The 12,810-nt window shown below is 64.5% G+C and overlaps 1 protein-coding gene across 3 annotated transcripts; it reads left to right on the top strand.

Annotated features, from left to right (window-relative positions):
• The first annotated feature begins 1,572 nt into the window (after window positions 1-1,572).
• SENP3 (SUMO specific peptidase 3) lies at window positions 1,573-12,810 on the top strand. Of its 3 annotated transcripts, none has more exons than XM_039499878.1 (11): window positions 1,573-1,938; window positions 5,983-6,824; window positions 6,927-7,136; window positions 7,627-7,738; window positions 8,223-8,370; window positions 8,957-9,004; window positions 9,640-9,717; window positions 10,226-10,363; window positions 10,911-10,994; window positions 11,620-11,670; window positions 12,334-12,810. In XM_039499878.1, exons 1-11 carry the CDS (start codon window positions 1,694-1,696, stop codon window positions 12,442-12,444), a joined length of 2,067 nt encoding a protein of 688 aa, XP_039355812.1. In that variant the 5' UTR covers window positions 1,573-1,693; the 3' UTR covers window positions 12,445-12,810. The 3 variants fall into 3 exon arrangements, with proteins under 3 accessions (XP_039355812.1, XP_039355813.1, XP_039355814.1); XM_039499879.1 differs by having other exon boundaries at window positions 1,663-1,884; XM_039499880.1 differs by having other exon boundaries at window positions 1,750-2,145; window positions 12,334-12,807.

Consider the following 12,810-nt stretch of genomic DNA (forward strand, 5'->3'; position numbering starts at 1 on the left):
GCCTCCTGTCCCACAATGCCCTGGGGCCCATGGGGTGGCCTCCTGCCCCACAATGCCCTGGGGCACACGGGGTGATCGCCTGTCTCCCACAATGCCCTGGGGTGGCCGCCTGTCCCACAATGCCCCGCGGCCTCACAGGCTCCCTCTCCCAGCCCCTCCCACGGGGAGGATGAGGCCCCGCCCCCTCCCTCTGCCTGACGCCCGCCGTCGCCGTGACGTAACAGCCCCAGGAGCGAGGCGTGGCCCCGCCCAAGAGAGGGAGGGGGGAGGAGGCAGCGCGGTGACGCAGGGCGCAGCGCGGCAGTGACGCCGCGCGCCGGGGCCGTGACGCGCCTCGGGGGGGGCGGGGCGGGCGGTGACGCGGCGCGCGCTCCCCCCCTCCCTTATTTTTTCCTTTCGGGCGCGCGGGTTGATGACGCCATTGGGCGGCGCCGGCGGCTCCTGGCTCCTGGGAGGCGGCGGCGGCGGCGGAGGGAGCCGGAGCCGGAGCCGGAGCGAGGCCCCGCTCTGCGGGGGGGGGGTGAGTGACCGGCCTCGGCCCCGCCCCCCCGGCTGCTCCCACCCGGGTCCGCCCCTCCCCCACCGCCCCCGGCCCTGTTCCCACCCGGGTCCGCCGCCCTCCCTACAGCCCCCACCCTGCTCCCACCCGGGTCCGCTCCTGGCCCTGTTCTCACCGCGGTCCGCCGCCCCTCCCCGGCCCGCCCCTCCCCACAGCCCCCGCCCTGTTCCCACCCGGGTCCGCCTCTCCCGACCCTGCTCCCACCCGGGTCCGCTCCCCTCGGATTTCCCTCCCCAGGCCCCCTGCTCCTGGGAGTTAGAGGCTTTGTCTCCCCGTTCCCCTTTGATCTTCTCCTGATGGGGGCGGGGGTGCTGGGATCTCAGGGCCGCACCCCTCCCCCTCCCCCCCCCTGGCAGATTTGCCTGGAGTCTGAGGCACTTTCCCCTCTGGCGCCTCCCCGCCCCCATCACACACCTACCCAGGCCCTGGGGGGGCCCCCAGAGCAGCCACCCCCCCTGCTCCCCATAGCGCACAGGGCGGACGGGCCCCCCCGGCGCTGTGACAGGGGGAAGAAGAGGTGCGGGCCCCCCCCCACCTCTGGGTCCACCCCTTCCCCAGATCACCAGGGAGCCCGTCGCCGCCATCGGGGGCTTTCGTTCATGACACCCTGTCGGGTTTGGACTCGCCCCCCCCCCCGGCTTCCCCTCTAGGTTGTGTCTGAATCCGGCCGGCACCCAGGGCTGTGGCCGACGCTGCGGCGTGGGCTTAACGTCGGGTGCGCTAACCTCCCCCCCCTGCCCCCGAAACCCCAGGCTTGACCCCTGAGTTAAAAACCAAGCTGCTGCGTCGTGGCTGCTGTCCCAGCCCAGCGTGGAGGAGGCGCTGAATCCTGCAGCGTAGACGTGCCCTGAGCCGCGTGGCCTTTCCGCCCCATTGCTCCCTTCCCCCATGGCAGGGTCCCTCGTTTCCCCCACACACACACACACCAGGGGCTCCGTGTGCCCCCACTCTCCCTGCCCCCCATACTGGGGTCCCTCGATCTCCCCCATGCCAGAGGCTCTGTGCGTCCCCAATTTTCCTCCCGCATGCGAGTGGTTCAGTGTGCACCCCGATTCCCTTCTTACCCCCATACCAGGGCACCCCATTCTCTCTCCGTTCCGCCTTTTCCCATGCCAGGGCCCCCAATCTCCCCCCATGCCCGTGGCTCTGTGTGCCTCCCCCCACCCCATTGCCTCTTTCCTCCATGACAGGCAGGTCACATCTTTGCCATGCCTACCTGGGGAAAGCTTCCTGAACGGGGACCATCCTATTTCAGCAGCAGGTCTTGTCTACACTAGGCAAAGCCCCGCTGCCTTTGGACGCATCTTTTCTGGCACTTTATACCGGTACGGTACGCTCCCGATTATCCGAAACACCTGGGGGACCCGGAATTTATTTGGGTAAGCGAGAGGGCAGAGAAATTGAATCAGCGGCTTGGCGATGTCGTCTTCAGTCCTGCCCAGGGGTCTTTGCTTCATGATCTGAACCGCCGCGATCTCCAAACCTCTTCCTTGGGTAATGCAGAGGTTCGGATGAAAGGGTTTCGGAGAAACGGGAGGATACCGTATATTTAAAAACACGCTCTTGGAGTGAAACAAGCTATACAGGTACTAGTAAATCGTAGCATAGTGGGACGCAATTATGTTCGTAGAAAGGTGCTTATACCGGCATAGCTTTCAGCTTGTTAGATTTAAGGCCCGAAGGAACTTAAGAGTCTAACCCAGTATATCCCCATTAAATGTTACCCGCTAGCTTGTGTTGGATACGGACCGTCTTCCGGGAAGGCGTCTGGTCTGGCTTGGAAGATGGAAAATCCACCGTGGGGGAGTTTGTTCCAACGGCGACTCCCCCTCTCACTGTTACGGATCGGCCCCACCAAATTCACGGCCACGAAAACAGCGTCACGGACCGTGAAACCTGGTCTCCCCCGTGAAATGTGGTCTCCTGTGTGTTTGTACCCTATACTCTATAGATTTCACAGGGGAGACCAGCGTTTCTCAAATCGGGGGTCATAGGATCATAGACTATTAGGGTTGGAAGAGACCTCAGGCGGTCGTCTAGTCCAGGGGTTCTCAAACTGGGGGTCGTGAGGTTATTCCCTGGGGGGGTCGCGAGCCGTCAGCCTCCACCCCAAACCCCACTTTGCCTCCAGCAGTTATAATGGTGTTAAATATATTAAAAAGTGTTTTTAATTTATTGGGGGGGGGGGTGCACTCAGAGGCTTGCTATGTGACAGGGGTCACCAGTACAAAAGTTTGAGAACCACTCATCTAGTCCAACCCCCTGCTCAGAGCAGGACCAATCCCCAACTAAATCATCCCAGCCAGGGCTTTGTCAAGCCTGACCGTAAAAACCTCTAAGGGAGGAGATTCCACCTCCTCCCTAGGGAACCCAGTCCAGTGCTTCACTGCTCCCGACCCAAAAATGGTTGCAGGGGGTCACAAGGTTATTTTGGGCGGGGGGGGCGGTCACGGTATTGCCATCTGTACTTCTGCGCTGCCTTCAGAGCTGGGCTCCCGGCCAGCAGCCGCTGTTCTCCAGCCGCCCAGCTCTGAAGGCAGCGCCGCCGCCAGCAGCAGCGCGGGAGGAAGGATAGCAGCACCGTTCCCCCCCCCCCCTACAATAACCTTGCAAACCCCCTTTTCCCCCCACGACTCCTTTTTGGGTCAGGACCGCCCCCCCAGTTCCAACTCCGTGACGCTTCAGATTTAACGAGCTGAAAGCATTAAATTGATCATTTTTTAACATCCCACAACCGTGCAAATGGCTCGTGAATTTGGTATCAGAATTTGCCTGGCTTCAACTCCCAGCCGTTAAAATCTTGATCTGCCTTTCTCTGCTACGTGAAAGAATTTAGTCCCCAGAAGTTTCTCCCCGGGTCTGTAATCAAGCGATCTTCTAAAAAGAATCTTCTTCAAAAGGAGATCAATAAGAGGGGAGATGCTAAACGTCCATAAAACAATTAGACTCGGGACGATTAAGTAAAACATGCAAACGGATGAGAGAATATTTTCATCAGTGACCGTTGAAATTTACGGCCAGGCAAAGGAAGAAAAATCCCGCTTGACAGCTAGAATTCGACCAAGCCAGTAACCTTAAATCAGGTTTGACGTGTGCTATTGACAGTCTGTGTTTTAAACGGTTGTGAATCCTTTGCTTTTTGGACCTCGACATTTACTGTCATCAAATTATCACCCAGCGGTGAAAATTTGAAATGGATTAAAAAAAAAAAATTTTTTTTAAACGTAACCCATCGTTTTGCACCACTGTGAAAATGTAAATGGCTAAAACTCACGGGAAAGGCTGAAAAATAAACATCGATATTATCCATCAGAATTATAAAAAAAGTCACCTTCTGCCACGCCTAAACATATTGGGAACTTGTTCTGTCTGTCTTGAGACAAGAGCAAGGGGACAATCCGTGAAATGAATTTCCTTTCATCAGGTTTGCATTCGCCACCTTTCCATTGGCACATCTTGTCTAACCCTGGTTAACCGGTGGAACTCTCTGCTTCAGGCCAACAGTGTAACGAGATTCAAAGAGGGATTGGCCATCTCTGTGGAAGTTAGGATAGTGCACGCTAACGAGTTTTGCAAGGGCAGTTAAACCTACCTCATGCTTCAGGATTTAAGCCAATCTCTAATTATCGGCGATCGAGATGAGACATTTGTAGAGGGTCGTTGGTCCCCCATCTGTAGGGTTTTTACGCTGTTGTTTGAAGCGTCTGAGGCTGGTCGGATCTGGTCTGGCTGCACAGACGCACAACAGAACCGGAAGGGACCTCTTACACCATGGGGACTAGATCCCCTGCCGTATCGGGCAACCCCCTCAGGTAATCCCGTTCTTAAACTGCTGAAGCTCTATCTTCAGACTCCGCCTCTGAATTCCCAGCCTCCGATCTTGATTTAAACGTTGTCGTGGCGGATTGTCTGTCACCGACCCTTGGTCGGTTGGGCCAGCGTTTAATTATTCTCATAAGAACGGCCATACTAGGTCACGCAAAAGGTCCATCTGGCCCAGTATCCTGTCTTCCGACAGGGGCCGATGCCACGTGCCCCACGTATAGACCAGGGAATCGTCAAGTGATCCATCCCCTTTTGCCCATTCCCAGCTTCTGGCAAACCGAGGCTAGGGACACCCTCCTGGCTAATAGCCATTGATGGACCTCTCCTCCGTGAACTTCTCCAGTTCTTTTTTGAACCCTGTTATAGTCTTGGCCTTCGCAACATCCCCTGGCGAGGAGTTCCCCAGGTTGACAGTGCGTCGGGCGAGGAAATACGTCCTTTGGGTTGTTTGAAACCTGTTGCATTTGGTGACCCCCCTAGTCCTTGTGTTAGGAGAAGGAGTAAACAACACTCCCTTATTTACTTTCTCCACACCAGTCATGATTATAGAGACCTCAGTCACATCCCCCCTGTTGTCGTCTCTTTTCCAAGCAGAAGGCCTCTTTCCCCCTCTGAGTGTCTCTAGCGTCATCTTCCAGCCGTTGGATCGTGTTAGACTTTTCTCTGCCAGATGGAAGAGCCCGTTATGCAGTATCTGTCCCCGCAGGTAGATAGAATCAGAGAAGATCAGGGTGGGACGGGACCTCAGGAGGTATCTAGTCCAACCTCCTGCTCAAAGCAGGACCAAACCCAACTAAATCATCCCAGCCAGGGCTTTGTCAAGCCTGACCTTAAAAACATCTAAGGAAGGAGATTCCACCACCTCCCTAGGGAACCCGTTCCAGTGCTTCACCACCCTCGTTGTGGGCATCACGATGGGATGCAGGATTCAGAGAGACACACACGTTGTGATTTTAATATAGAGACAAGTTGCGGGGGGGGGGGGGGGTGAGAGAATTTTTCGCCAGCGGAAATTGGTCCAATAAGAGACGGGATTTCGAGCGGACACCCGGACGCTCGTTGGGTTCCCGAGAGCTCCTCTCTCTCACCGATAGGTGTGTGACCTCCTCCAGCTCGTCTCTCTCGTATCCTGGGAGTGACGCGGCTACAAACGCCGCCGGAAGAAGCTCCCAAATTGGTCCAGGATTGATGGATTTCCCCGTCCGGGAGCGAAACAAATTTGCCCAGACCGGCCTTAAACTGATTCAAGGGGGTCCATGATGGTAGCACCTAGGAATTCGAACTGGGCGGGCGCTTATGCGGAGTGCTACACAGGCCCTGTCTGACTGGCATTGGGGTACCCCCCCCCCCCCGCCGCCACACGGTCTGGGCAGATCCTGACCGGAGTTCCACCATTGTGCCAGGTCCCAGCTGGGATCAAGGGTCCCCTGTTACGCTGACAGTTGTGTTCCCCCATTCTGGGCTGTATTGTCACCCGTCCTCCCTCGGTTCCCAGCAGAGTGGGGGAAACTGAGGCACGGGAAGGGGGGTGGTGCAGTGAGTCGAGGGTCTCCCTGGCATCCGGGGCCGCCCTGACCTGTGTCCCTTGCTCCCTGCAGGCACGTCGGAGCCATGAAGGAAACCATCCAGGCCAGGAAGCCGTGGGGCCCCGGCCTCCGCGAGCCCCACAAGCGGGAGAGGCTGCGCCTGGCGTCCCGGGACTGGGAGGAGCCCGCCCCCCCGGCCCCCAAGCACGGCGGCTGCTTCGAAGGCGGGCGCCGGCTGGCCTACACCAAAGAGCAACCCCCGGGCTTCGCGAGCGAGGCGGAAGGCCCCGCCGGCGCCTGGGACTTGCCGCGCGTCTCGGGCTGGGCCCGGAGCAAAGCGGCCGGGGAGAAGGCGGCCCGGAGCGGCGGCCCGGACTGGCCCTTCGCCGGCGGGGCCGAGGGGCGGCCGGCGCTCCCGGGGGCCACCCGGCGGCGCTGCCAGCTGCGGCGGCGCCAGCGGGCCCGGCGGGCCCTCCGCATGCTGCTGTACTCCAAATGGTCCTCCCTGGCCTTCCCCTGGAAGCTGTGGGGCAAGCTGGCCTGCCGGGGGCGCCGGCGGGGGGGCGCCAAGCCGTCCCGCTCCTCCCTCTCGCCCGGCTCCCAGCCCGACCACGACCTGAAAGCCTGCCCCCTGGAGGAGGAGGAGGAGGACTGCCAGGGCGGGGCCAAGCCGGGGCCCCGCCCCTCGCTCTTCCGGCCCCGCCCCTCGCCCCGATTGGACTACCACCTGGGCGGGGCCTTCGCCCCCTCGCCCCCCCGGCTCGGCCTGCTGGGCGAGGCGCCCGGCTCCTCCCCGTACCCGCCGTACGCCCAGCTGCAGCGGGTGGACGGCGCCATGGAGGTGGGAGGGGAGGACGGCGCCCGGTCGCCCCCCGGGAGCAGGAGAGAGGCGCCAACGCTGGACGGGGACCCAGGTAACCGGGGGGTGGGGCTACGGGCCCATAGGGACCCCCTTACTCCCATCCTCCCCCCCCGCCCCGCAGCGCAACGACCCCCGTGTCTCCTCTCCCGCCCAGGCCCCGCGGGCGCCCTGCCCAACGGCTTCGCCTCCCTGGACGGCGAGCTCGGCGCCCTGGCCGCCGCCTCGGACCCCAGCATCGTCATCAGCAACGTGTGCAGCATCGGCGCGGTGGAGGAGTTCTTCCGGGCCAAGGACGAGGCGCCCCCCGGGGAGAAGGCGGCGCAGCACAGCCCCCTGCGGGAGGAACACGTCACCTGCGTGCAGAGTAAGGCGCTAGGGCGTGGGGGTGCCCCCTATAAAGGGGGGGGGAGAAGGTAGGGGTGGGGCTAGTGTAGGAAGCCGCCATGCCAAAACGGGTGTAGCAATGACCTCCCGCCACAAGGTGTCAGGCTCCGTTCAGCAGCCTCGGGGCGGGGGGCGAAAGGGAGGGATTAGGACAGGACACAGCCGTGCCCCCCCACGTGCGGCCAGGCAGTGCCGCTTTCTGGCTTCCTCCCCGTTGGCGACCCTCAGTGCTTCCCTGCTCAGCTAAGACCCCGAGATAACCAGCCGCCATCGCTAGGTTTCAGAGTTAACGTCCCACCTGGCTCGTCCGGGGGACATGACGCACCCGGGGTTTCAGAGGTGGCTGCATCTCAGCACCAGGCGAGGGGTCCCTGGGTAACCGGCCGCCCCGCCCCAGAGTTAGCTGCATCTCAGCCCCTGACACTGTCACCTCAGCTGTTCTATCTGGCTGCTCTTGCCCCCCCCTCCAGGCATTCTGGATGAGTTCCTTCAGGCCTACGGCAGCCTGATCCCCGTCAGCACGGACGAGGTGGTGGAGAAGCTAGAAGACATTTTCCAGCAAGAGTTTTCCACGCCACAGAGGTACCTGGGAGGGGTTAGAGCAGGGCGGGGGAGGGCTGGGGGCCAGGACTCCTGGGTTCTCTCCCCGGCTCTGGGAAGGGAGAGGGGGCTGGTGGTTAGAGCGAGGGGGGGCTGGGAGCCAGGACTCCTGGGTTCTCTCCCCAGCTCTGAGAGGGGAGTGGGGGCTGGTGGGTCAGAGCAGGGGGGGGCTGGGAGCCAGGACTCCTGGGTTCTCTCCCCAGCTCTGGGAGGGGAGCGGGCGCTGGTGGGTTAGAGCAGGGGGGCTGGGAGCCAGGACTCCTGGGTTCTCTCCCCAGCTCCGGAAGGGGGGTGGGGGCTGGTGGGTCAGAGCAGGGGGGTCTGGGAGCCAGGACTCCTGGGTTCTCTCCCCGGCTCTGGGAGGGGAGTGGGGGCTGGCAGGTTAGAGCAGGGGGGGCTGGGAGCCAGGACTCCTGGGTTCCATTCTTGGGCCTGCCTCACTCACACATCCCCCTCCCCCGCGCAGGAAGGGCACCGTGCAGCAGCTGATCCAGTCCTACCAGCGCATGCCAGGCAATGCCATGGTGAGGGGCTTCCGGGTGAATTACAAACGCCACGTGCTGACCATGGACGACCTGCAGACACTGTACGGCCCCAACTGGCTCAACGACCAGGTGGGGCTCTCGGCACGGCCACCGGGGGCGCTGCGCTGCTGGGAGCGGGGCAGGGGGCCCTCCCCTGGTAGTGCTGGTCCCCAAACCCCAGGGTGACTATCTCAGCGCCGGGCGAGGGGTCCCTGGGTAACCGGCCGCCCCGCCCCAGAGGTGGCTGCATCTCAGCGCCGGGCGAGGGGTCCCTGGGTAACCGGCCGCCCCGCCCCAGAGGTGGCTGCATCTCAGCGCCGGGCGAGGGGTCCCTGGGTAACCGGCCGCCCCGCCCCAGAGGTGGCTGCATCTCAGCGCCGGGCGAGGGGTCCCCGGGTAACCGGCCGCCCCGCCCCAGAGGTGGGCGCATCTCAGCGCCGGGCGAGGGGTCCCTGGGTCACCGGCCGCCCCGCCCCAGAGGTGGGCGCATCTCAGCGCCGGGCGAGGGGACCCCGGTCACCGGCCGCCCCGCCCCAGAGGTGGCTGCATCTCAGCGCTGGGCAAGGGGACCCCGGTCACCGGCCGCCCCGCCCCAGAGGTGGGCGCATCTCAGCGCCGGGCGAGGAGTCCGGAGGGGGGTGTGGTGCCCCTAACCGTCTGTCCTCTCTCACTGCAGGTCATGAACATGTACGGGGACCTCGTCATGGATACGGTGCCAGACAAGGTGAGGACCCGTTATCGTTACTTTCGTGATGGGTGATGGTGTCATGCTAAGGAACCGCCACTAGGTGGCAGCCCGTATCTGATTGGGACTGACCCCTCGCTCCCGACCCACAGCCCCTCCTACCCCAATCCTGGGCACCCCCCCAGCCCTACCCAGTAAATCGGTCCTGCCCCACCACTTCAACGGAGACGTGAGATGAGTCAGAGAACCCCCGGCTTTGGAAGGGGAGTGGGGGCTGGTGGTTAGAGCAGGGGGGGCTGGGAGCCAGGACTCCTGGGTTCTCTCCCCGGCTCTGGGAGGGGAGTGGGGGCTGGTGGTTAGAGCAGGGGGGGCTGGGAGCCAGGACTCCTGGGTTCTCTCCCCAGCTCTGGGAGGGGAGTGGGGGCTGGTGAATTAGAGCAGGGGGGGCTGGGAGCCAGGACTCCTGGGTTCTCTCCCCGGCTGTGGGAGGGGAGTGGGGGCTGGTGGGTTAGAGCAGGGGGGGCTGGGAGCCAGGACTCCTGGGTTCTCTCCCCGGCTCTGGGAGGGGAGGGGGGGGCTGGTGGGTAGAGCCGTGGGGCTGGGGCAGCCCGGCCTGGTGGAGGGTCCCGGCCCGGGGCTGTTGGTGTCTAAACGGAGGCTCCTTCCCTCCCCAGGTCCATTTCTTCAACAGTTTTTTCTACGATAAGCTACGAACCAAGGGGTACGAGGGGGTGAAACGCTGGACCAAAAACGTGAGTGTGTCTGGGGGGTGGCGCTAGGGGCGCTGTGGGGCAGGAGCAGGGCGGGGGCTCAGCAGGGGGCGCTCTCCCCTGGCAGGCGGGGCTGGCCCCAGGGCGGCGCTAGGGGGCGCTGTGGGGCAGGGAGCGGGGTGGGGAGCTCAGCAGGAGGCGCTCTCCCCTGGCAGGCAGGGCTGGCCCCAGGGCGGCGCTAGGGGGCGCTGTGGGGCAGGGAGCGGGGCGGGGGCAGCAGGGGGCGCTCTCCCCTGGCAGGCAGGGCTGGCCCCAGGGTGGCGCTAGGGGGCGCTGTGGGGCAGGGCGTGGGGAGCTCAGCAGGGGCGCTCTCCTGGCAGGCAGGGCTGGCCCCAGGTGGCGCTAGGGGCGCTGTGGGGCAGGGAACGGGATGGGGGCTCAGCAGGGGCGCTCCGTGGCAGGCAGGGCTGGCCCCAGGGTGGCGCTAGGGGGCGCTGTGGGGCAGGGAGGAGGCGGCCGGCCGGCTCAGTGCGTGTGGCGCCCCCCGCAGGTGGACATCTTCAACAAGGACCTGCTGCTCATCCCCATCCACCTGGAGGTGCACTGGTCCCTCGTCTCCGTGGATGTGAAGCAGAAAAGCATCACGTACTTCGACTCGCAGCGAACGCTCAACCGCCGCTGCCCCAAGGTAACCGGGCAAGGGGGCGGGGAGCGGGGCAGGGGCCTGTGTCCTCTGGGGGGGGTGCCGGCTCCCCCCCGGCCCCTGGGCGGGGACTGGCTGGCTCAGGGGGGCGGGGAGCGGGGCAGGGGCCTGTGTCCTCTGGGGGGCGCCGGCTCCCACCCGGCCCCAGGGCGGGGACTGGCTGGCTCAGGGGCGGGAATGGGGCAGGGGCCTGTGTCCTCTGGGGCGCTGCTCCCGCCGCAGGGCGGGACTGGCTGGCTCAGGGGCGGGAATGGGGCAGGGTCTGTCCTCTAGGGGCGCTGCTCCCATCTGGCCCCTGGGCAGGGACTGGCTGGCTCAGGGGGGCGGGGAATGGGGCAGGGGACTGTCCCCTCTGGGGGGCGCCGGCTCCCACCCGGCCCCAGGGCGGGGACTGGCTGGCTCAGGGGGGCAGGGGCCTGGCCCCTCTGTGGGGCGCCGGCTCCCATCGCACCCTGAACTCCTGCCAGTCCCATCAGGGAGCCCCTTCCCCTCCCTTGAGTCACCCCCTTTATGCTCCTCCTGCCCCCCCCAGCACATCTGTAGGTACCTCCAGGCTGAAGCAGACAAGAAGGATCGGCCGGACTTCAGAGATGGCTGGAGGGGCTCCTTTAAGATGGTGAGCCAGGACTCCTGGGTTCTCTCCCCGGCTCTGGGAGGGGAGTGGGGGCTGGGGGTTAGAGGAGGGGGGGCTGGGAGCCAGGACTTCTGGGTTCTCTCCCGGGCTCTGGGAGGGGAGTGGGGGCTGATGGTTAGAGCAGGGGGGGCTGGGAGCCAGGACGCCTGGGTTCTCTCTCGAGCTCTGGGAGAGGAGTGGGGGCTGCTGGTTAGAGCAGGGGGGGCTGGGAGCCAGGACTCCTGGGTTCTCTCCCTGGCTCTGGGAGGGGAGGGGGGCAGGGGGTTAGAGCAGGTGGGGCTGGGAGCCAGGACTCATGGGTTCGCTCCCCGGCTCTGGGAGGAGTGGGGCTGGTGGTTAGAGCAGGGGGCTGGGAGCCAGGACGCCTGGGTTCTCTCTCCAGCTCTGGGAGGGAAGTGGGGCTGGTGGGTTAGAGCAGGGGGGGCTGGGAGCCAGGATGCCTGGGTTCTCTCTCCAGCTCTGGGAGGGGAGTGGGGCTGGTGGGTTAGAGCGGGGGGGAGGGGGGGGCTGGGTTCCTGAGCCAATGGCAAAGCTCTGTTCTCGCACTGGGGGGGACGGGGGTGTTGCTGGACCTGGCTGACCCACCCCACCCCACCCCGCACCCCAGAACGTGGCCCGGCAGAACAACGACAGCGACTGTGGGGCCTTCGTCCTGCAGGTGAGCGGCGGCTGGGGCTGGGAAGGAGCCGGGGGGAGCACTGCCCCCCCCCCCGCCCGTATCCCTGATCTCCCCCGGTGCGCACTGACAGCCCCCCCAAACCTGCCATCCCCACCCCTAGCGGAGGCTGCACGGATGCCGTTAGCATCTGCCCCTCACTGCAGCCCCGCTGGTGATGGGGCAGGAACTGGGGTGACACCCGACAAGCTCCCCTCATGAAGACTGGGGCCAGATGGGAGCTGGCGCCCCCTAGAGGGGACAGGCCTCTGCCCCATTCCCTGCCCCCCTGAGCCAGGCAGTCCCTGCCCCAGGGCCGGGGGGGAGCCGGTGCCCGCCAGAGGGGACAGGCCCCTGCCCCATTCCCCGCCTCCCTGAGCCAGCCAGTCCCCGCCCTGGGGCCAGATGGGAGCCGGCGCCCCCTAGAGGGGACAGGGCCCTGCCCCATTCCCCGCCCCCCTGAGCCAGCCAGTCCCCGCCCTGGGGCCGGGGGGGAGCCGGCGCCCCCCAGAGGGGACAGGCCCCTGCCCCATTCCCTGCCCCCCTGAGCCAGCCAGTCCCCGCCCTGGGCCTGGGTGGGAGCCGGCGCCCCCTGGGGTGAAAGCTTTTCCCTCTGCTCCTGGTTAACTCTCTGCTTCTCCCCCGCCCCCCCGCCTGCCCCCCCAGTACTGCAAGTTCCTGGCCCTGGGCCGGGCCTTCACCTTCACCCAGCAGGACATGCCGAAGCTCCGGCGCCAGATGTACAAGGAGCTTTGCCACTGCAAACTCAGCGTGTGAGTCGCCCGCCTGCCTCTTCCCTCCCGGCGGGGGCCCACGCGGACACCGCCTCCCCCCCGCTCCTGGGGGGGGGACCGCACCCCGAACCCCGGAAGGACGGGCCGCGGGAAGGGGCATTAACTCTGTAGCATTGGAACTGTTCAAGCCGGGGCGAGAGAAGCAGCTAATCCCAATTCCCCCCCATCAACCAGACCTTTGGGGGACCTTTTTTTACTTGGGGGGGGGGGGCACGTTCCCCTTTCCCCCTGGTTCTGTATTATTTTTTTCATATTTAAACCCAGTGTCCCTTGTTACATTTTGCGGCGGGTGGGGTGGGGGGGCGGCTCATGGTAAATACACCCCCTACCCCTGAATTTTGGGGACACA

This window comes from Mauremys reevesii, linkage group 14, assembly GCF_016161935.1.
Source record: "Mauremys reevesii isolate NIE-2019 linkage group 14, ASM1616193v1, whole genome shotgun sequence".
Lineage (NCBI taxonomy): Eukaryota > Metazoa > Chordata > Testudines > Geoemydidae > Mauremys > Mauremys reevesii.

Bases quoted from the DNA above. Each gene is read 5' to 3' on its own strand.
- SENP3 (XM_039499878.1), top strand. From the start codon at position 1,694: ATGCCCGTGGCTCTGTGTGCCTCCCCCCACCCCATTGCCTCTTTCCTC. The intron at 7,739-8,222 runs GTACCTGGGAGG...TCCCCCGCGCAG, and splicing joins GAGTTTTCCACGCCACAGAG to GAAGGGCACCGTGCAGCAGC. The intron at 9,718-10,225 runs GTGAGTGTGTCT...CGCCCCCCGCAG, and splicing joins TGAAACGCTGGACCAAAAAC to GTGGACATCTTCAACAAGGA.